Source organism: Solanum tuberosum, unplaced genomic scaffold (genome assembly GCF_000226075.1).
Source record: "Solanum tuberosum cultivar DM 1-3 516 R44 unplaced genomic scaffold, SolTub_3.0 scf00056, whole genome shotgun sequence".
Taxonomy (NCBI): domain Eukaryota; kingdom Viridiplantae; phylum Streptophyta; class Magnoliopsida; order Solanales; family Solanaceae; genus Solanum; species Solanum tuberosum.
The window spans coordinates 1,628,156-1,650,668 of NW_006238986.1; the positions used below are offsets into that span (position 1 = coordinate 1,628,156).

At 32.9% G+C, this 22,513-nt stretch overlaps 4 protein-coding genes across 5 annotated transcripts; 3 read left to right on the top strand and 1 right to left on the bottom strand.

Moving 5' to 3' along the window:
* Window positions 1-332: 332 nt before the first annotated feature.
* LOC102579402 (metal tolerance protein 9-like) lies at window positions 333-735 on the top strand. Its single transcript, XM_006344862.2, has 2 exons — window positions 333-574; window positions 644-735. The coding sequence occupies exons 1-2, from the start codon at window positions 350-352 to the stop codon at window positions 677-679; spliced, it is 261 nt and encodes an 86-aa protein (XP_006344924.1). The 5' UTR covers window positions 333-349; the 3' UTR covers window positions 680-735.
* Window positions 568-3,474, bottom strand: LOC102579075 (DCN1-like protein 1). The gene is made up of 11 exons (XM_006344861.1): window positions 3,248-3,474; window positions 3,086-3,147; window positions 2,577-2,713; window positions 2,437-2,495; window positions 2,189-2,212; window positions 1,955-2,037; window positions 1,774-1,838; window positions 1,610-1,659; window positions 1,318-1,419; window positions 902-961; window positions 568-784 (listed from the first exon to the last, which is right to left on the bottom strand). Exons 1-11 carry the CDS (start codon window positions 3,248-3,250, stop codon window positions 668-670), a joined length of 762 nt encoding a protein of 253 aa, XP_006344923.1. The 5' UTR covers window positions 3,251-3,474; the 3' UTR covers window positions 568-667.
* A 3,922-nt stretch (window positions 3,475-7,396) lies between these two features.
* Window positions 7,397-8,245, top strand: LOC107060128 (uncharacterized mitochondrial protein AtMg00810-like). Its single transcript, XM_015307589.1, has one exon. The coding sequence runs from the start codon at window positions 7,397-7,399 to the stop codon at window positions 8,243-8,245; it is 849 nt and encodes a 282-aa protein (XP_015163075.1).
* Window positions 8,246-19,235: 10,990 nt separating this feature from the next.
* LOC102594527 (metal tolerance protein 10-like) lies at window positions 19,236-22,462 on the top strand. Of its 2 annotated transcripts, none has more exons than XM_006344901.2 (6): window positions 19,236-19,463; window positions 20,800-20,912; window positions 21,001-21,246; window positions 21,552-21,632; window positions 21,782-22,012; window positions 22,109-22,462. In XM_006344901.2, exons 1-6 carry the CDS (start codon window positions 19,256-19,258, stop codon window positions 22,454-22,456), a joined length of 1,227 nt encoding a protein of 408 aa, XP_006344963.1. In that variant the 5' UTR covers window positions 19,236-19,255; the 3' UTR covers window positions 22,457-22,462. The 2 variants fall into 2 exon arrangements, with proteins under 2 accessions (XP_006344963.1, XP_015163082.1); XM_015307596.1 differs by lacking the exon at window positions 19,236-19,463 and adding an exon at window positions 20,644-20,654.
* The last annotated feature ends 51 nt before the right edge of the window (window positions 22,463-22,513 follow it).

Genomic DNA, 22,513 nt, shown 5'->3' on the forward strand with positions numbered 1-22,513 from the left:
AATTCTTGTCTTTTTGCTATAATTATTTCAGTAAGTTTTTGTCTATATTCATTATTCTCGTTATTCATTGTATCTTTAAATATTGAATATATTTATATTCTATTTTAAATATATTATCTATTAATTGATCTAATTTGTCGTTACCAGTTTTTGTGATATTGAGTTGTTTATATTCTGGATATAATTTGTTTAATTTTCTTCTTATTTTTCTTAACTTTCTACTAGTATGTTTTTTCTTATATTTCTTATCATCCATAGCTATGGGTTGAGTCCAATTGGTATCTCTAAATTTCAATTGATAACAAAATACAAATTATAAGAATATGATCAATTGATCCTACATCAAAAAATGTACTTTAGGATAGCAATTCATGCATCAAACATGGCAAATATGGTTCTTTTCATTGCTAAAGTCTGGGCCTCTATTGACAGCAGATTGCTGGCTGTAATTTGGTCGACCTCGGACTCCCTATTTAACCTCTTATCTGGATTTATTCTGTGGTTCACTCCTAATGCAATGAAATCCCCGAACCAGTACCGCTATCCAATTGGAAAGAAGAGAATGCAGTCAGTGGTAAGCTTGTTAACAACACTGCAACATTCTGTGGTCCTTTGCATCATATTATAACATTTCATATTACAGAAAGTGACTGCAGCACAGCTCCCATCACTCATCTGACTTTTTAGCACAAGTGCCATTTTCGATCGAGTATTCAACAAATTCATCAAGAAGACAAGGCCAAGCTCCTTCAGCATCATAGTTAGATAATGTCGCGTCCACAGTCTGTGTAACAAGTCATAGATACCAATATAATGTACTTCTTTTGAAATAAAAAAAAAAACTTGAAAGTTAAGAACAAAGTGTGAGATAAAAGGTTAAAGAGGGTGTGTCATAACTTACCTTTGCAAATTCCAGTAGCTGTAACCAAACATCACGTGAGATAGCCTTGTTATGCCGTTCCTGAATCAGGTGGTAGCAGAACGATACCACAAGAAGAAAGAAAGAACAGGGGTGAGTTATAGCATCCTCAATAACAGTGAAAACACTTGCAATACTATAGTTGTTAAGCGGAAATAAGAACCAAGTAAATGCATAATCATGAGTACATTAAGATAGACACAAATCAAAAGGGATGGGAATCATCAAGCATGAGAACAAATCAAGTAAACAGAAACCAATGATCGTCCAGCATAACACAACACGTTGTGATTTTCATTAAGCAGATACACCGAATTTCAAACCTAACAAACTTAGTCAGCTGCCTGTACATAGATAACTTAAAAAACGATTACCCAAGGATTTTCCCGTTGAATTACCTGGATAAACTCACACCATTGATCAATCAATGGCCACTCCAATTCTGCAAAAAGCAAATGCCACAATGCAAGTGCTGTTTCCAAGGCCAAAGTTTTCTGACCCTGAAAATTATATGGAAATATTCATGCACATGTTTACTAGAGATCTATAAACAAACTATCATTACCTAAAATATAACGAAGTAAGATAGACATATACAGCTGAAACTACATGCATCGCGTTTGTCACCCTAAAGAACTATTGAATGAAAAAAAGTACTGAAGGCATCTGGATCAGTAATTAAGTACCCACCTTCTCCTTTGCCCAATCGAAAGTAAAGTTGTAAATTTCACGGAAAGTATCTGGGAAGAGATAAAAAAGAAAGTCAAGGTATGGTATCCATGTTCAAATTTCAAATATCGAAGAACAATGGAATGTCTTTAACCAACAATGAGGAATTCCATGACAGGACAAACCTTCATCTTTCAACTGAGATCGCAAATGGGGGATTTTTTTCTTGAATTTCTCCATTGAATCTATTCTGCCATTCAGTTTACAGCTTCATCACTTTGACATTTGACATCTAAATATTATAGTTGCCAAGGTAAAAGAAATTCAAATATATAGAGGGTGGAAAAGGCCTTAATGTAGGCTTACTCAAGAGACTGTACTCCACCAATAAACTCCTGCTTGGAGAATTCACAAATGGTTGCAGCTCTCAATTCCCACGAAAGTACCAACTGTAATTGAATGCCATTGTAAGTGAATCAAAGAAGCCATGTATGCCTTTTCAGATAGGTAACAAGTCCTATATTATTTCTAGTAAAAACAAGTCTCTGAAAGAGGCAGAGAGACAAATAGGAAAGTAGACGAGAGGCAAATTTCACATACCATAACTATATCCTGAGGATCAACCTGACAAGAAAACAAAAAGTTTTACGTTACTCAGGCATTCATGAATCTAGGAAGACACAATGAAATATACAATATACAACAGTATGTATACTATTGAAAGTGTTAAATCAAGATAGGAAAGACAAACTACGAAACACTGAGTACAGTACAACTCTCCTCCGGAAATTCTAATCATGGAAATTGTAATGCTTGACTCATCAGATCAACCAATTGAGGTAAAGCACCTGAAGATCATTGCAGAGATTGCTAATACCATCAGCCATAATCATGTCAACATTCGGGTCTGCAAAATGGAAAAAAATAATTCAGCCTGATGCTTTTGTTTATTGACAGACTATTATTATATATAGAAAAGAATCATAACCTTTGTATTTATTGAAAAGCACCTCCCATCGGTTTTTCTCTATAGCTGCCTTAACATGTTCCTGGTTGTAGTATGCTTCTAATGCTCCTTCAAGACGCCAATCATTGGTCTTCATAGTCTGAATAGCCGATTTCTCACTGTGTATAAATTTAAGGATCAAGGGAGGTACGCTATGCTAATAAGGGCCTCTCAAATTAATCCACATAACTTTTGACCAAATATAATAGAAATGCTTAAGGAAATTCTCTTATTAGAGGCACAGAGGGGCTACAACAATTTGCTTCGTAGAAAAAGTTTCGTAGATCATGAAAACAATGTTGGCAATTTCCCTGAAACTTGAAATTTAAATGTTTCCGTTGTTTCCTAACTTTAGTGTCATCATCAAGGTTCTAAGACATACTTCTATACGCCAAGGCTAACTCAAAGTATGCCAAAAGGAAAAGATACAAAATCCCAATCATATATATAATGAGAAGCAAATATTTAAATTCACTGAGATTTAGTGTTACCTTGACCCAGTAACAGACATGAATTGCTGAACTTTCTCCTTACGCGCAAACCCCAGCTTGTTCTGCAAAGCAAATGACATTAATTAAATTTAAAAAGATTGAAATTAACCCATGTATTTGTAATCACTAACTGAAAAAAAATCATCAATAATTAGAACACACCATTTTTACGAACAACGATTAAATGTTCTTTATTTTAGAAGATGATGATAGTAAGTATTTTCAATTCCTCTCTCAGTAATTCGTTGTCACAATTTCTTTCTTTTTCTTCTCTTATTTTAGGACCCAAAATGCTTATAACAAATGGAAAAAGCCATAAATTATGGCGAGCGCATGGTTTTCTTCAATAAAAGGCGAAAGAATAGTTCCCTTGTGTTTACAACATATTCAAAAAAAAAAAAATCAGTTTTGGACAGTTAAGTTTGTTACAAAATGAACACTTTTGATCTCTGTCAAATATACTGCACACTCCCTCCAACAATAGTTATCAGCTATACTATTTTGGAATGCCCAACAATATTTATCGATTTTTGAAATCAATAGATAATTTTACTCTTAGTTCCTAATTTGCCGTTATCATTAATTATAATTATTTCTTTATTACATTTTTCAAGATATTATATCTATTATATTCAAAGGGTAATATTGTAAATTACTCTACTATTTATAGTTTCTTAAGAATTGTACAAAGTAAATAGTGGACAACTATTGTTGGATAGAGAGAGTATTTTATCTATCCGTACTATATTAAAAGCATGAATACAGTTAGTGATGTTTTTTTTTTGAATTTTTTTCCCTTCATTAAAGATTTTTGCTTTAGATAAAAATCGATTTTTTTCACCATTTTTCTTCGATTATTATAGCAATTATTTTACTTCATTAAAATAACCTACAATAAACAAACTATTTTCCTCAAATTATTATTTTACTATCTTTACCATATTTACGACTTTGAATTTAACTAAAATTCTAATTATCAAATTTATTCTTATTTGAACTATGTAGAAAGTCCTAAAATGAAAAGAACTTTAAAATAAAATAATATTTTACCTTATAAGAATCCTTCCTAATTTTTTTTACTTATTCCAAAGAGGTAAAAAAGAGAACAAACAAATATTTGTTGTATAAGAGGACCTAAACAATGTTATTCACTTAATGAAATATTTATCAAATTAGTCGGGAAAAGAGTATAATAGAACAACAATTTCTAATATTTAATACTTTAAATTAACTAAAATTGTACTTCTTAAGACCTTCATTATTTGAACTATATTAATTTTTTTAATATTTTACACTTTAAAATTAATTATAATTAACAAACGCAAGCTTCAAGTATGGTATATTCCCTTTCATGTTATTGCAAGTTTTATTCTTTTTGCGGGTATTCTTAATTTTAATGTGTATTTATTAGGGAAACTTTCACAAATAGCCACTATAATAAATTTAATTTATGGTCCATTGTTGGTTATTGTTTTTCTTTATTTAGTCGTTAGTATTTCAATTGACTTAGTCATTAGCACGTAAGTAGTTGGTTGAATATAGATAGCAGAATCCTTTCAGTTTGTTAGCAGTTGAGTGATAGTAGGAGTTAGTGCTACCTTATTTTAAGTTAGTAAACCTCTATTTAAAAAGAGTTAAATTGTAGTAAGTCGACAAACGAAAATTTGTGCCTATTGAATAGAGTCCAAGTTTGTTTTCTCTCCAAGTTTAAGTTTTCTGTTTCTCCATCAGTGGTATAAGCACCAGTTTGGTGAGAGAAATACTAAAAGAAATTGCAGCAGCAACGTGTGAATCTATGGCTTCAGAAAACTTTGTGCAAGCAGTCATTCCTCACTTTGATGGTCACTATGATCATTGGAGCATGTTGATGGAGAATTTTCTAAGATCAAAGGAGTATTGGCAAGTGGTTGTGGATGGCATACCAAAACCAGCAGAAGGCATAGTAGTGTCAGACGCACAAAAAGCAGAAGCACAGGCAACAAAGTTGAAGGATCTCAAGGCGAAGAATTATCTTTTCCAAGCAATTGAACGTTTAATCTTGGAAACTATTCTTTCTAAAGATACTTCTAAGCAGATTTGGGACTCCATGAAGAAGAAACATTAAGGATCGACGAGGGCAAAGAGGCAACAACTTCAAGCACTTCGTTCGGAGTTCGAAACTCTTCGAATGAAATCTGGAGAGTCAGTTAGCGACTATTTTTCACGAGTGATGACAGTCGTCAACAAAATGCGGATACACGGTGACAAGTCAAATGAAGTTACAATTGTTGAAAAGATTCTTTGGACCATGACACCAAAATTTAACTTTGTTGTTTGTTCTATTGAAGAATCTCATGATATTGATTTGCTTTCAATTGATGAATTGCAAAGCTCTTTGTTAATTCACGAGAAAAAATTCACTCAACAAGAAAATGAGGAGGTGGCATTGAATGCCTCAACAAATGATCGTTCTGGAGGACAAGGGTGCAACAGAGGTAATGGTAGAGGCAGAGGCAAAGGTAGAGGTCGAGGCTATAGTGGAAATCATCAGCAACGTCACTATGACAATCAAGGCAGAGGAAAGGGACGAGGTGGCTACAACTCAAAGTCATTAGACAAGTCTAAAATTGAATGGTATAGATGCCACAAGTTCGGTTATTACAAATCAGAATGCCGAACAGATTTGTCTAAGGTGCGTGGAGAAGAATCTAATTTTGCAGAACAAGAAGAAGAAGAGATATCTTGTTGATGGTTTTCCACATGAAAGAGGAAACAGATAAGAATTTATGGTACCTCGACTCCGGATGTAGCAATCATATGAGTGGAGATTAATCAATTTTCTCTGCCTTGGATGAACGGTCTTCCTCAAATTACAGCCCCTTCGAAAAATTGTGTTGTTAGAAAACAACCTCGTTGTCCATTTCCACAAGGCAAATCTTGGAGAGCAAAGGCATTGCTGGAATTAGTGCACTCAGATCTCTGTGGACCAATAAATCCAAATTCCAATGGCGGTAAAAGGTACTTCATAACCTTTATTGATGACTTCAGTTGAAAAACATGGGTGTATCTTTTACACGAAAAGTTTGCAACTTTTGATGTTTTTAAACGTTTTAAGGTACTTGTCGAGAAAGAAACGGGTATTCCATTGAAAGATTTACGCATTGATCGTGGAGGAGAGTTAAATTCTCAAGAATTTATATTTTTTTGTGAGGAAAATGAAAAAATCAAGAGACAACTTACAACAGCTTACACACCTCAACAAATGGTGTTTGTGAGCGGAAGAACCGTACAATCCTCAACATGGTGCGCAACATCTTAACTAAGAGTGGTGTCTCAAAAAGTTTTTGGCCGAAAGCTGTTGATTGGAGCATTCATATTTTAAACAGAAGTCCAACTTTCTCTGTTCAAAATATGACTCCAGAGGAGGCATGGAGCAGGCAGAAACCAAGTGTTGACCATCTTCGAATCTTTGGATGTGTGGCTTATGCACATGATCCAAATCAGAAGAGGATCAAACTAGACGATAAAGGAGAAAAATGCATTTTTCTTGGTGTTAGTAATCAATCTAAAGCTTGTAAGTCATATAATCCTAACACCAAGAAGATCGTCATTAGTCGTGATGTAATTTTTGATGAAGATGCTACCTGGTCATGGAAGGACAAAATGGATCAGCAGCTCCTTCCAGTAGCCTTTGAAGAGGAAATACAACAGCAACTGGAGGAAACAGAAGAGCCGACAAATACAAATCCAATTGAGTCACCCATTTCAGCTTCTATACAAGAAGAAGAGCGTCCTCAACTATCAAAAAGAAGACCTGCATGAATGACTGATTTTGAGGTAACTAGAATTGATCAATCTAATGATCCACTCATCTATTTTACGTTATTTTCAGATTGTGATCCTACCAGCTTTGAAGAAGATGTTAAAGATCCAAAATGGCGAAAGACAATGGATGAAGAGATGGCAACAATTGCTAGAAATGACACTTGGGAGTTGACTAAGCTTTCAAAATGGCATAAGACAATTGATGTCAAGTGGATATACAAGAAAAAGATGAACAAGAAAGGTGAAGTCAAGCGACACAAAGCACGCTTAGTAGCTAAAGGCTATAAGCAAGAGTTCGGTGTAGATTACAGAGAATTTTTTGCTCCAGTAGCACAACTTGATACTATCAGACAAGTGATAGCTTTGGCTGCTCAACACTCATGGCCCATTTTTCAAATGGACGTCAAATTGGCCTTCTTACATGGGGACTTGGATGAATAAGTATTTGTTGATCAACCTCCTGGTTATGTCAAGGTTGGAGAAGAACATAAGGTGTGTAAATTAAAGATGGCATTGTATGGACTAAAACAAGCTCCACGAGCTTGGTATAGTCGTATAAATGCTTATTTTTCTAAGGAGGGATTTAAGAAATGTCCATATAAGCACACACTCTTTAACAATAATGATGATAAAGGAAAAATGCTCATTGTTTGTTTATATGTGGATGATTTAATTTTACACCGGAAATTGACTTCTCCATGGTTGAAAGTTTTTAAGAAGTCCATGATGGTGGAATTTGATATGATGGATATTGGAATGATGCATTATTTTCTTGGCATTGAAGTTGTTCAATCTGCTGATGGTATTTTCATCACACAAAAGAAGTATTCTCAAGAGATTTTGGGACGGTTTCAAATGAAGAGTTGCAACTCTGCCAGCAGTCCCACTAAGTTTGGTTCGAAGCTCACTAAAGAACCTAGAGGAAGAAGAGTTGACAACACTCTTTACAAGCAAATAGTGGGAAGTTTGATGTATTTAACGACCATAAGGCCTGATATTATGCATGATGTAAGTCTTAGCAGATACATGGAAAGTCCGAAAGAGATGCATCTTCTTGCCGCAAAGAGAATTTTTCGCTATTTGCAAGGAACTACTAATTATGGTTTGTTCTACGCGAAAGGAGAAAAAGCAGACTTAGTTGGCTTTACTGACAGTGATTTTGCTGGAGATTTAGATGATCGAAAGAGTACGTCTGGTTATGTCTTTATGATGGGGTCGGGAGCAATTTCATGGTCTTTGAGAAAGCAATCAATTGTGACTTTATCAACTACAGAAGCTGAATTTGTGGCAGCAGCAACATGTGCCTGTCAAGCAATTTGGATGCGTAAGGTTCTTGGAGAAATTCAATTCAAGTAGAATGGCTCGACTACTAGTTATTGTGACAACAGTTCAGCAATAAAGCTCTCTAAAAATGTTGTTCAGCATGGGCGAAGTAAACATATTGATGTCAAATTTCATTTCTTAAGGGACCTCACAAAAGATGGAGTAATCGATCTCATCTTCTGCAAAAGTGAAAATCAGCTGGCTGATGTGTTTACCAAATCTCTCAAATTAACATCCTTCCTGAAGTTCAGAAAACTACTTGGTGTTCACACTTCGGAAACTAACAGTTGAAACAAGTTGTTGGTTGCAAGCAGGATAAACTGGTAGTATGACTTTCAGTATAAGGGAGGGATTGTTGGTTATTGTTTTTCTTTATTTAGTTGTTAGTATTTCAATTGACTTAGTCATTAGCACGTTAGTAGTTGGTTGAATAAATATAGCAGAATCCATTCAGTTTGTTAGTAGTTGAGTGATAGTAGGAGTTAGTCCTACCTTATTTTAAGTTAGTAAAACTCTATTTAAAAAGAGATAAATTGTAGTAAGTCAACATATGAAAATTTGTGCCTATTGAATACAGTCCAAGTTTGTTTTCTCTCCAATTTTAAGTTTTCTGTTTTTCCATCATCCATAGTTATAGTTTGCATATTTATCAGTTGTAGCAACAGTTTAAGATGACCCGTTTATATAATTCGTGAATTTGTATAATTCCCAGGTTTATATAATTCTCGAGTACATTTGTATAATTCAGTTATTCTTGTATAAACTCGAAATAACTAATTTATATAATTACAAACATCAGAAGTGTAAATAGTTATATAAATTATATTATACAAATTTCGAATTATACAAAAGTTATACAAATTCCGAATTATACAAACGTGCGAATTATACAAAACTAAAAAGCTCAGCCAATAATTATAGCTAAAAGTAGGTCGCGAATTGTAATTAAGGCAAACTATAGTTATGTTAACTAATTAACTAGTATATGATTTGCTTATACACTTAATTATCCCATGAATAATTGCATAGATGTGTGATTAATGATTATTGTATGTTAGCTTGTCAAAATGTTAATAATATAATGATGATTCGTGCACACTATTAATTTTGTCAAATAATATTCATGAATGTTGAGATGCATAAAATTACTACACAAACATACAGGAAAATAAAAACAAAAAGAACATTGAAAGATGTAGCATAGTAAATATATATATATATATAATGATTACAATTTAAATATAGGAGAAGGGTTAAAATGCTCCCCGACTATTTAGATTGGTATAAAATTATCTTTCATCCACTTTTCAGCTCCTAAATATCCAGTGACATCAATATTTTGGCTAAAAAATACTCTTATGTCTAATGACCCACACTCATAAAGTGGATGGAGGGTTAATTTTATACCAAATCTCATAGTTTAAAGGCATTTAAAGCCCTTCTCCATTAAAATAATTTAAATTACTTAATATATGAGCTCGTATCATTGGCCTGATTTTGGGTTCCATATTAAATTTAAAATATCTACACTCACCCCCTCACTTCCTCTCTCTTCCACTTTTTTTTCTTCTTGGATCTTGTCCATCATGTTAAATTTTAACTTTTTTCAACTAATGACAAATTAAACAAGGAATAAAAAGGGAGAAAAATAACGATGACATTCATTTATAAATAATTAGTTTAGTAGAAGATAATTTAATTAAGCAACTATGTACATATATTGTAGTTTTTATTTTGTGTGTATCCAAAATTTAAAATAAAAGAATGAAAATAACATTTTTTCGTATCCCCGCCCACCATGAAAATAATATAAATTTAAAGAGTATGAACATGTAAGTTCATTTTAAGTTTGAATCCTTAATATCTTAATTAAGAATAAGAGATTAAAAAGAAAAAAGAGGAAATGACCAAAACAATTGGATAATTGATAGAAAATTTTATATTAATAAAAAATAAAAATAAAAATTTAGATTGACAATTAGATGGGGCAAGTATCGATTTTAGTTAGATCCTCAGTTATGAATTGGGTATAATAACTTGGGGATTGATTTAATTCACATGTAATTTTTATTATTTATTTGAGAAGAGTTTAAATTTAGACCAATCAAATTAGGTAACATAATAAATAAATATTTAATAATTTTCCTTTAGAAGAGCTGTTAAAAATAAGGAAAAATATGAGCCCAAGGTTTATATGGAGGGTAGTTTTTTGTCAAAAGGTTAATGTTAGGGGTATTTGGGGGGGGGGGGGTGAAAAGGTAGATGAAGAGTAATTTTATATCAATTCAAATAGTTAAGTGATATTTTATACCCTTCTGCCTTTAAATATAGAGTATTGGGTATAGACATGCAATAAAATATTTCAGTTAATTAACCGCAATGTTCAATTAATTCAAAACTGTGATTTAACTACAAAAAGCTTATTTTAGGCCTCATTTGTCTTCACTAAGATCAAAATGTATGTAGTCGAATGTACATTTGAATTTTAAGATATGCATTAAGATTTAGAGGTCTGAATCTTAATACATACCTTAATTGTTACATTAATATTTAATACTAAATAGTTAAGACTGCTCGTATTTCAATATCTGAATGTATAAAATCTGTCTTTGTTAAAAAAACATCTAAATATAAATTTAAGTAAATTACTAAATTAATCTAATATTATATCAATAAAATATTTAAAAATTTATATGGCAGTTGATGGTGGTGGTGACTAACTATGATGATTGTGCGTGTCGATTTGAGATGGTGTTGACTTATAATAGTGGTATTGGGGTAATATCTTATGGTATAGTGGTTGATATCAATGATTAACTGTAATTGTTTGTTGTGTCTGCTGATAAATAGTAGTGGAATGATATTAAGAACTAATGAAAGTGGTGAATAATAATGACGGTTAGTGATTTATAATATTGACTAATGATAATAATTATCCGTAGTTATTTATTATTTTGCAAGTTTAATTTCGTTGGTAAAATGTCTTTTGAGACATACATTAGTCAATATTATAAACCAATTTATAATAAATCAATTGCTCAAATATCAACAAAACAATTTGCTACAATTAGTTATTATTTTTTTGATGTGAAACATGCATTGTGTGTGTTCAATACTAGCAGGATTAAAAAAATGAAGAAGAAAAATCAACTAGGTTTAATTTGTGACCTACTGGCCGTTAAGCATTTTCACTAACAAATAATATATATGGTAGAAGCTAAATTTAATTATAGGATTTATAAATAAGATATAGAAGATTCAAAAGAGAAAATACATAGTTACCCCATTAAACTTAAATCATTTTTTGAAGTAGACACCTAAAGTTTGCGAAAGTCCTATTACACCACGAAACAATTTTCAACCATTATAAATACACCATTTGGACAACAATGGTAATCTCAACGCCTGCGCGTGTGTTCACTCCAAAAAAAAAAAAAAAAAAAATATTTCTACCACCCATTTAATAAAAGATCGGGTAAAACCCAGATCCGTTCACATTTCAACCTCTAAACCCAACTGGATATATCATTTCACTCTCTCCTTTCTCCTTCTTTCCGCTTAAACTATAACTTTTTTTTTTTTCAAATGCAACCATGAACTAGACAAGTTAAGCAAATCAAACAATAAATCTGATGTATAGATTATCAATTTGTCATGAAATGTGTGTTCCAAAAAACTAACTCTGCACATTTTGTATCTTTATCAGATACTGCAACTAATTCACCATTCTCTTATAATTTCAATTTTAAATTATGGGTATTTTTTTTATTGTTTCGGATGGAATTTCCATGAAAGGATTGAGTTGTAACTGAATTACACAGTCTCAGTCCATCAAACAAAACACCTTTCAGGGTCATTGTCGGTGAAGAATTTCATCCACGGCTAGCTGATTTCCTCGGCGACGGAGATAGATTTTGTTGCTTCATTCTCTGTTTTCTTCTCTCCCTTCTTCGCCGGCGGGGGTGGGATGAAGCATTCAACAGTTATTTTTACTCCGCTAAAGTTTTTTGCTCAGAACTTGGGTTTTCTTCAATTTTGTTGCCCTATCGTTAAGTGAAGTTAGATGCAGTAATTGGGAGGTCAAATTGACATGATACGTGTCATATTTCCACTGGTTGAAGCTAAATTTTCCTCATTCACGTGCTTCTTAAGCGTGATATCACAGCTGATATAAAAATAAGTTAAAATGATATATTTATAATGGTTGAAAATGGTTTTATGGATAATAGGACTTGCGCAAACTTTAACTGTCTATTTCAAAAAAGGGTCTAAGTTTGATGGGGAAATTATGTATTTTTTCTTTTTAATAACTAAATTAAACTCGCAAAATAATATAATAAGATAATCAAATTATATTTGTGAACGTTGCTCGTTATTCTATTTTTACTTATACTCCTAAAATGTATATTTCATTTAATAAAAAACAAGGAAGATAAATTACTGTTAATTTATCTTCTGCTTGAGTTTTTTTCCTTACAATGAATAAAATATTCTTTTTAATGCTCTGCCATGTTCACAAACAATGTTTTAATTAGTTTTTTGTACAATAATTTATATTTGTATGTCTCAAAATCAATTTAGAAAAAAGTTTCAATGTGTGTCAAGTTGCATGTTGGTGAATATCCATCATTAATAAAATTAAAAATATATTTATTCAAAACAATATAAAATTTATACTAAATATGATTTCTTCCAAAATTAGATAAAATAATAATAAAAATAATATGCTTCTAGAAGGGCTGCACTCTATAATTATACACTTTGTATTCCTTAAAAGGTAATTATGAAATTGTTTATTAGTTTTACACATAATTCAAAATTGTCGAAACTGATATTACAAAATTCTTAACCTAGACATAAAAGGGTAGTTTGTTTCAAACTTTAATGTTTTACATTCATAAATTAAATTGTATAATTTTTTTTCCTTATTTGATGAATGAAATGAGTAAGAAAATTCATTTGTTATAATACCCTATGTGATCTTTTTATGGATAGAACTTACTTGAATTTAGACAACACTAAATAATTTTCCTAATAAGAAATATTTGACTAATAAAAACAAAATCAGAGGATTTTCCTAAACAGTGGAAAAATCTTGGTTTTACCCATATACATTTTAGGGCAGTAAGGATTGCGTTGACATATCATGGAAGGAAAGACGAGACGATTATAGCTCACATTTCACTTCTTGATACCAATATGCTAATTTGGGTACAACAAAAATTACTCTAAATGCTGGGACAGTTTATGTCACTTTATATCCAAACATCAATATGTCCCTGTATTTGACGAATGAAAATGCTAATGATCCAAGTCCAAATTCAAGGGTCTCCACAAGATAGAGATGTTATACAAGCTATTCTACATTCTCAAATTGTTTGGAGGGTTCAGAATCATGCAATGTCTCTTCCTCTTCCAAGTGGAGAAAATGTTTTGCTTTTAAACGTAGACGCCATAAATGGAACAACCATATGTAATGAAATCCCAAGAAAATTAGCTAGAGAAGAACTTGTCAAAATTCTTCCTGATTCATGGGTCACAAATTATAAGAAACTTAGAAGACTTAATGAACCTCCCCAATCCTTTGTCCAAAAACAAAACAAAACAGTTTCTACATCATTTGACCACTCTTATGTTACAAAAACTATTAAAACAACAATCGATTTTCAGATGTACCATCCTTCTTCGATGTCTCATATACCTAAAAATTCAAAAGTATTTTCTTCAAATTTCTCAGATATCAAGATACAACAAGATTGGATTAAAGAGTTTGATAATGAAGGTCGTAATATTTTGTGGTTCAAATGTCCTTTCACAGGACATTGCCCATGGGATATTGAGTGTAGCAATCAAGAAGAAGGTATTGAATGGGATGAGCATCATCATGGGAAAGAAACTAAGCCAAAGAAAATGGAAAAAAGAGAAATCTCTCAAACGTATGAAAATGGAGATTCATCTATTGGCTTACTTTGCCGTCCAGGAAAAAATGAATTTCTTGTCTCCTACAAACCTAAAAATTGGCCGGCACTACCTAGCCCAAACAAATACCGCAAATGATCCCAAACTACAAATATTCATGATAAGAAATGTTGGACTGAAAAACTTTGGTCATCATAAGACTCGAGTCATAAACTACACATATTTCAAGTTGAAGTCATTAAACTTCGTATCTTATTTTGTTTAAGGAACAAATAGGTATTGCTGCCAACTAAGAAACTTCTTTTCAAACTATGAAATAGTATGATGTACCCCTTGCATTAGAAATAAACAGTTTTTTTGTTTAGTTAGCATTTATAAGGCATAAACATTTGTATTTCTTAAAAGGTAATCATGAAATTGTTTATTAGTTTTACACATATTCAAATATTGTCGAAATTGATATTACAAAATTCTTAACCAAGACATAAAAGGGTAGTTTATTTCAAACTTTAATGTTGTACATTCATAAATTAAATTGTATAATTTTTTTGCCTTTCTTGATGAATAGAATGAGTAAGAAAATCCATTTGTTATACTTTATGTGATCTTTTTGTGGATAGAACTTACTTGAATTTAGACAACACTAAATAATTTTCCTAATAAGAAATATTTGACTTATAAAAATGGTCATCACAAGATCGGAGCCATAAACTGCATATATTTAAATGTGATAGCATGTAACTTGATATTTTATTCAATCTCATTTAGTTTTTTGCTAAAAATATAGCTATCACTAACAGCTATGAATCTTGTAATTGAAACTTTTCAAAAATTTAAAAAATCCAATTTTCTATAAATAGGAACCAATGTGAAGGCAAAGAAACAAGCAAAAACAAAGTCATTTGATCCCCCCATATCTAAACAAGCACATTTATCCTTCTCTTTAACCAGTTCTGTCACGACCCGAGCCTACACCATGGACATGGCCGGCACTCAAGAATCATTGATGGTCCCCAAGGAGGCCTCATCTATCTCTTTATGTGCTAAAAGATATAGTTGATTGAAGTTGACCCAAAACTCAAAACTGATCAAAGTCTGAGGTGTTACAAGTTCATTTTCTTAGAGGGAAGATCAGTGTAACACCTCAGTATCAGGTTTTAAGTTCCAGGTCAACTTAAAACGGTCATATATTTTAGCACATACTTATTTAAGTGTCCCATGATATATCAAATTGAAGGTATTTGAGTCCTCTTCCAACGCCGCTAAGTTTGCTAAATTCCGAGCTCCGAGTAAAAAGTTATGGTCAACTAAGTGAAGCCTCTCTAGTTAAGGCTTTTCATCCGTTTGAGAAAGAGGTATTTTGGTCTTTTCATTACCCCACTCGATTTAACCACGTTTTACTCACCCAATTTAGGGGTCTAATCGGACGCTAAGATATTTTGAATATTCCTAAACACTTAGAATTTTAGGGCGAAGTTTCAAAGAGAAGAAAAGAAGGTTTTCAAAAATTCATTCGAGTGTTGAGGATTTTCGCCAAGAACATTCGTTCTTTCCAGGTATGTGAAGTTTCCCATAGTGATGGACTTGTTCGTCCTCACGCTAATCATGTAGTTCTTCCATTAATTCATCCATGAAATTGTTTATGTAAAGATTCTTGAAGAGTTCTTGAGTTTTAGCCCCATTCTTTATCAATGAAAGTTTTGAGTTCTTGAGGTGAGGGTCTTGCGAATGAGTGGTGTTTCTTGATAGAATTTGAGTGAGATTTTAGTGAAATTTTGTTTGGTTTATGAATTAAAGAGAATTTGGAAGAAACCAATCGATTCTAGATAAGTTAGGACCTAAAATTGAACAAGAAAATTTGTCAAATTTCTAGGCTCGAGCTGGGGCAATGCGCCACCATAGCGTCAGGAGGGTCGGCACCCTGCACCAGAAGTGCACCCCAAAGTACTCCTAGTACTTTTGGGGCTGGCGCGACGCGCCACTGCTGCGCCAGGGTCGCCAGGCCCTTTTCTTCTTCGTTCTTTGTCCCGTATGCATTCTTTCAAATCGTATCTTCGCTCTCTTCTTAATACTAACTCTTAAAGTCTTCATTAATCTTTGAGAGAGTCTACATGTCCCACTCACATGTCTTCATTTACATTCCAAATTTAACTCCCCTTCATTATTACTCCATGATTATGGAAAAAAATTATCACTTAAATTGCTATTTTGAATCTAAACCTTGGGGTTTTTCATGAACTTGAGCATTGACAAGAAATGGTGATTATGAGTTGAAACAACTCCATTTTCGAAATGGTTTTCACCAATGGATTCCAAATGCTTTGAGTGTCATATTTATGTAACAATTTTCATAGTCAAACCTTATTTTCAGAATCAGGTTCTTGAGTCGATTAGACTCATTTACTCAAATTACTTGATATGGGTATTGTTAGTTTTAAAATCTCATTTTGAATACTTTTTTTACTAGATTGTGCTGATTTGAATATCGTTCGAAAGGGAAAAGCTCAAGTCTTGAATTGATTTGTGATTGATTAAGGAAACTAAACTTCTAAACCTTGTTAAAACTCGTAAAATCTTGAACCCTCCTTGTTGTTTGTGTAGGAAAGTACGTAATGGAAATGAGATGATGGGTTAATTTCTCAAATTGAATTTGATAGAAATGAGATTAATAGAAAAGGCAACGTGTTGATAATATTGTACTGAGTAGTGTGAATTGCTTTGAGTGTTATACTGAATTGGTGATTGATGAGATGCTTGATAGTGTTGTTGTAGATGTGAACTACTTGAAATTGTCATATCTCATTATTGTGTGAACATGCCTATTTCCTTTGGTTCTGGAACACTGTGATGAGAAATATTGTTATTGATGTTTGGGGTCATTGTTAGTGAGTGTTATTGATGTTGAGGTCATTACCGATGAATATTATTGATGCCGAGGTCAATGTTGGTGAGTGTTGTTGATGTCGAGGTCATTACTGGTGAGTTTTATTGATGCTGAGATCATTACCATCGAGTGTTATTGATGCCTAGATTTGGTTCTGCAACACTGTGATGAGATATACTGTTATTGATGTTTGGGTCATTGTCAGTGAGTGTTATTGATGTTGAGGTCATTACCGATGAATATTATTGATGTCGAGGTCAATGCTGATGAGTGTTGTTGATGTTAAGGCCATTACTGGTGAGTTTTGTTGATGCTGAGATCATTACCAACGAGTGTTATTGATGCCTAGGTTATTGTCGGTGAGTACCTAGACTATAGGTGTTTCTTATAGATCCCAATTTGATACTTGTAAATAATGAACTTGATTATATTATTAAGATTGATTATTGTGATTAATGACTTTTATATTTGTGATTGATGACCTTGATATTTGTGATTGATGAACTTGATTATTGTGATTGATGAACTTGACACCTGTAATTTGATGAAATATAATTGTTGGACTGTCACTATTAAATCTTGTGGACGTTATATCGTGAACAGTTAGGTTGGGTTGATTTCTGTGCAGGTTATAGTTGTGGCAGTTCAGTTGAGATGAAAGGAATTTTCGTTTTCTAGCTAATTTTACCTTGTGTTTAGTGGGTTGCTTTCTAGGTACTGTGTTGTTTGGTACTCACTCCTTGCTTCTACACTTATGTAAGTTTTGAGCTCAGATCTATGTGATTACCCTCCTTCTTTCTAAGTCCAAGGCTTTCTATGGATACTTGAGAGATATCTTCTTGTCATGCCTGTAGGCCTTCCTTTTCCTTATATATATTATTGGTCTATTTGAGAGACTAGGACATTTGAAACTTGTATTTATCCTTCAAACTCTATTTTTATATATTGGTGGCTTGTACACGTGACAACCACATTTTCATGGTATTTGAGAATGACTAAATTTTCCACGCTTATGTTATTATTGGTTTATTTCTGTTTTTCCTTTCGTATTGTTGGGTTCAAGTTGACCTATCATGGTGGGATAGACAAGTGTCATCACGTCTATTTTTGGATCGTGACAATAATTTTTAGATATGCATTCTTTCAGTATATGGTCTCAGATATACATTTTTGTTTCTGTGATATCATGTCATATGTTAGAGTTTTGACTTTCAATTCTTATTCGTTGAATCCTTTTAATCATAGGAATGACAAAATAAGTAGTTTTTGTATATAGCTCATGTTCATATTTATAGCTCATTCAGTTGCTTGTATAATTGATGATCTTAGTCCTTACCCTGCATACCAATACATTCAATGTATTGATTCTACTTCACACTACATCGTTTTATGATATATATTTCAGCACCTTGATTCAGATTTGCGGAAAGACGGTCCACTAAATTCCTCTACTTTCAGCATTATGGTGAGTCTTCCTCACATTCAGAGGACTTAAGTTATTTGCCAGTAGATTTTATTCACTTCAATTGCGTTAGCTTTCAAGAAATCCGAGGTCTTGTCCTGGCAAAATATGTCATTCAGTTTAGAGGCTTTAAGATATTAGTATTTAGTTGAAATAGACTTATTCTTGAACTTTATTTCAGTTATATAGTTTATAGCTTCCGCTTGAATTTTCATGTGATGTTCTTAGATGTGCTATGCCAAGGGTTAGCTTGGGATCACTTAAGGTTTCATGTACCGTATCTTGACTGGGGTGTAGACTTGGGTCATGACTCATGACACAAGTTGAAATTTTACCATTCTCATAATTAAGATCGAATCATTTTTAATCTTGTGCTACAATCATCAAGATGTTTGTCCTACCTCATCTTTGATTATGAACAATTATTTATAACTTATAATAACCGACAATTTTAATCTTTTGTATATGAGTTAAATGACTCCATACACAAAATGTTCCCATGAATTTACTAGTTTAGTTGGCAAAGACTTAAGTAGAGAGAGAAGGGGGGTGGGGGGTGGGAGTGCATGTTGTAGGCCTATAGGAAGTGTGTTTTAGTTGTGGTCTTTAATTATAATTGGTCGGACGGTGGGTGAGTGGTACGGAATCCTTTGTATTCCCATTACGCCCATATTCATGCCGTATGTGTTCCTAATAAACAACTAAGTGTTCTATATGAAATAAATATAAAAAGTCTTCAACTAAGACCATAACTATAGCAACTCATCTAAATTAAATCATGTCAATCATCAGTCGAAGTAATGGTGGTAGTGGTGGTGGTGATAGTTTTAGGACGGAGTTGTTGTCTCCCGCTGCTCAATCCGTTGTTGATCACTCCATGTCGTTGGGGTCGACATGGAAACTTAATACGAGTGACTTCCATCTTCCTCAACACCGCTCTTATGATCATCAATCTTTCAGTTTCCTTCGTCTACTTCGCGCTTTCAGTAATACCCCCTCACTTCCCTATTCAAATACTACATGCATTTTGATCAATATATTTGTTACGTTACTCCATTTATCCGCCTCTTTTGTTTGATTGAATATGAAATTTAAAAAATTTCACAGTTTGATATATATCAAAAGTACTCTTACAAATTTTTCAAATATGTTGTGACATGTCATTAAGAGAAACTAAAAAAAAAATTGAATGATTAATTATTATGACTTATGTAATATTTTCTTCATATGTAAATTTTATTTCAAAAATGTTATATTTGAATTCATAACAAAAATTAGATAATTTGACTTTTGTACTCATGAATCATCTCACATAAAATGCCTGTTGAGTATTATAGTTATTATATTAATGTTCTACCTGCTCTTTGTGTTGACAATTACATTAATTTATTGATAGTTGCAGTTCTCAAATATTTCCTCATGTGCTCAGCTGATGTTAACTATGTAACACACCGGAAATAACTTAACATACAATGGTATATAAAAGTCTTTTCTCAAATGGAGATGGTAGATGAATCAAACTTTTAACATATGGAAAAAATGAGTTTTTTTCTCAAAGTTCGATGACATATTTGAGCCTTTTTCCTTGTCTATTGCTATTTTTCCTGACTAAACCATATTTTAATTATTTATCTACATGAAGGGGTAAATTATTTCTCTGTTAATAGTTAAGAATACGTCGGAACTCTAGAGGTTGAGGATTTATTTGTGAATTGTGATCTGCAAAGCAGGCAACAAAATCCAATTCTATTGGACTCAAATTTGCTCTTACTTGAAATGTTCCATGACTAGATCCTCTGCTTGTTGAGGCTAATAGGTCTGAAACTTATCTTTCAACAACAATAACATACGTTTTGATTAAACGTAATCCCACGAGTGAGGTCTAGGGAGGGTAACGTGTATACATACTTTACTCCTCCTATCTTGGGAGATAGAAGGGTTGTTTCTGATAGACCCTCAACTCAAAGGACAAGTATACCAAAGCAGTTGGGGAAAAGAAATAACATAAGTGAAAAAGTCACGACAAAATATTAAAGATGGCATGACAAAGCAAATTGGAAAAAATAATCAGGAATAGTAACTACAGTATAATAATACTATAATCGAAGTAAAAGGAACAATAAATAGTAATATAGTAATTGAAGAACAAGCAACTCCAAGACTCAAGAGTAATACTAGTATGACTTAAAAGTTAAAATAGCTGATTTCAGATAGCCAAACTCAGTGTGTTTGATGATCAAAGTTCCCATTGTCATTTTTTCACTTTTTTTTTTTTTTTAAATCTTGGGTGACTACTTCATGGAATCTGTTTATCATGTACAGGGAATCAGAGAAAAGTTGTTGAATACTACAAAAAACAAGAAAGGCTGCTTGAAGGATTCAATGAGATGGACACAATTAATGAATGTGGTTATTTACCTGGAAATCTTACTGAGGTTAGTATCTTGCACATTTGACAGAAATGACAGATACTCATCAAATTAATCATCACTATTTTTCCTATCTACCAATAATGTTTGCCAGGATGAATTGAAGCAGCTAGCTAAGGGTGAAAAGATTGCGATTCATGCGTCAAACATAGCAAATATGGTTCTTTTCATTGCTAAAGTCTACGCGTCTATTGACAGCAGATCGCTGGCTGTAATTTCGTCAACCCTGGACTCCCTATTAGATCTCTTATCTGGATTTATTTTGTGGTTCACTTCTAATGCAATGAAATCCCCGAACCAGTACCGCTATCCAATTGGAAAGAAGAGAATGCAGCCAGTGGTAAGCTTGTTAACAACACTGCAACATTCTGAGATATATGTTGGATTGTCCTGCATTGGTTTAGGGAATTATGTGTTGTCTCGTTATATTGGCTTGAGCAACCGGCACCTCATGATTAGCTTTTAGGGTTGAATTAGGCCTAATGTCCATTTTTCCGTGACAATTTGATAAATGCATTCCTTCTGTTTTTCATTTTCTGAATATATATATTTTGCTTGATGCATCATTATGTACATTAACATGAATCACACAGGATGTGTCTAGCATGATGGGATGTTTGAACTCATCTGCTGCACTATTTTCAGGGTCTAGTTGTGTTTGCATCCATAATGGCAACTCTAGGACTACAAATATTGTTCGAATCTGGTAGACAACTCATAACTAAGGTATGTAACTTGGTTCTAATCATCTGTATCGTGATAATACATTTCGTATTATAGGACTGAGTTCTGATTTACTGCAATATTAGTAGTGGATTGTTAAATGACGTACAACTAACATCGATTTGTTTTCTGGTTCTATGCTTCAAAATCAGTCTCATCCTGATAGGGACCCTGAGAAAGAAAAATGGATGATTGGAATTATGGTTTCTGTTACTGTGATAAAGTTTCTACTTATGATCTACTGCCGAAGATTCAAAAATGAAATTGTAAGGGCCTATGCTCAAGACCATTTCTTTGATGTAATTACCAACTCAATCGGATTAGCGACAGCAGTCTTAGCCATCCACTTCTACTGGTGGATTGATCCTACTGGAGCTATCATTGTGAGTTCATATTAACATCATATATAGCTCTTTAATTTGTGTACATTGTGGACTAAAAGCAATATGTGTTGATTAATCTTTGTTGTGTGTTTTCAGATAGCACTTTACACGATGAGCACGTGGGCAAGGACGGTGCTGGAAAATGTGTGGGCACTTATTGGAAGAACAGCTCCACCAGATTTTCTTGCAAAATTAACATATCTAGTATGGAATCACCACGAAAGGATCAAACATATCGACACAGTTAGAGCATATACTTTTGGGACACAATATTTTGTGGAGGTTGATATAGTGCTGCCAGAGGATATGTTTCTGAACCAGGCACATAATATTGGTGAAACACTACAGGAAAAGCTGGAGCAACTTGTTGAAGTTGAACGAGCTTTCGTTCATATAGACTTCGACATCACTCACAAGCTAGAACATAAGACTATAATCAAATGACATCAAACTAACATATATATATATATATATATATATATATATATATATATATCTGTG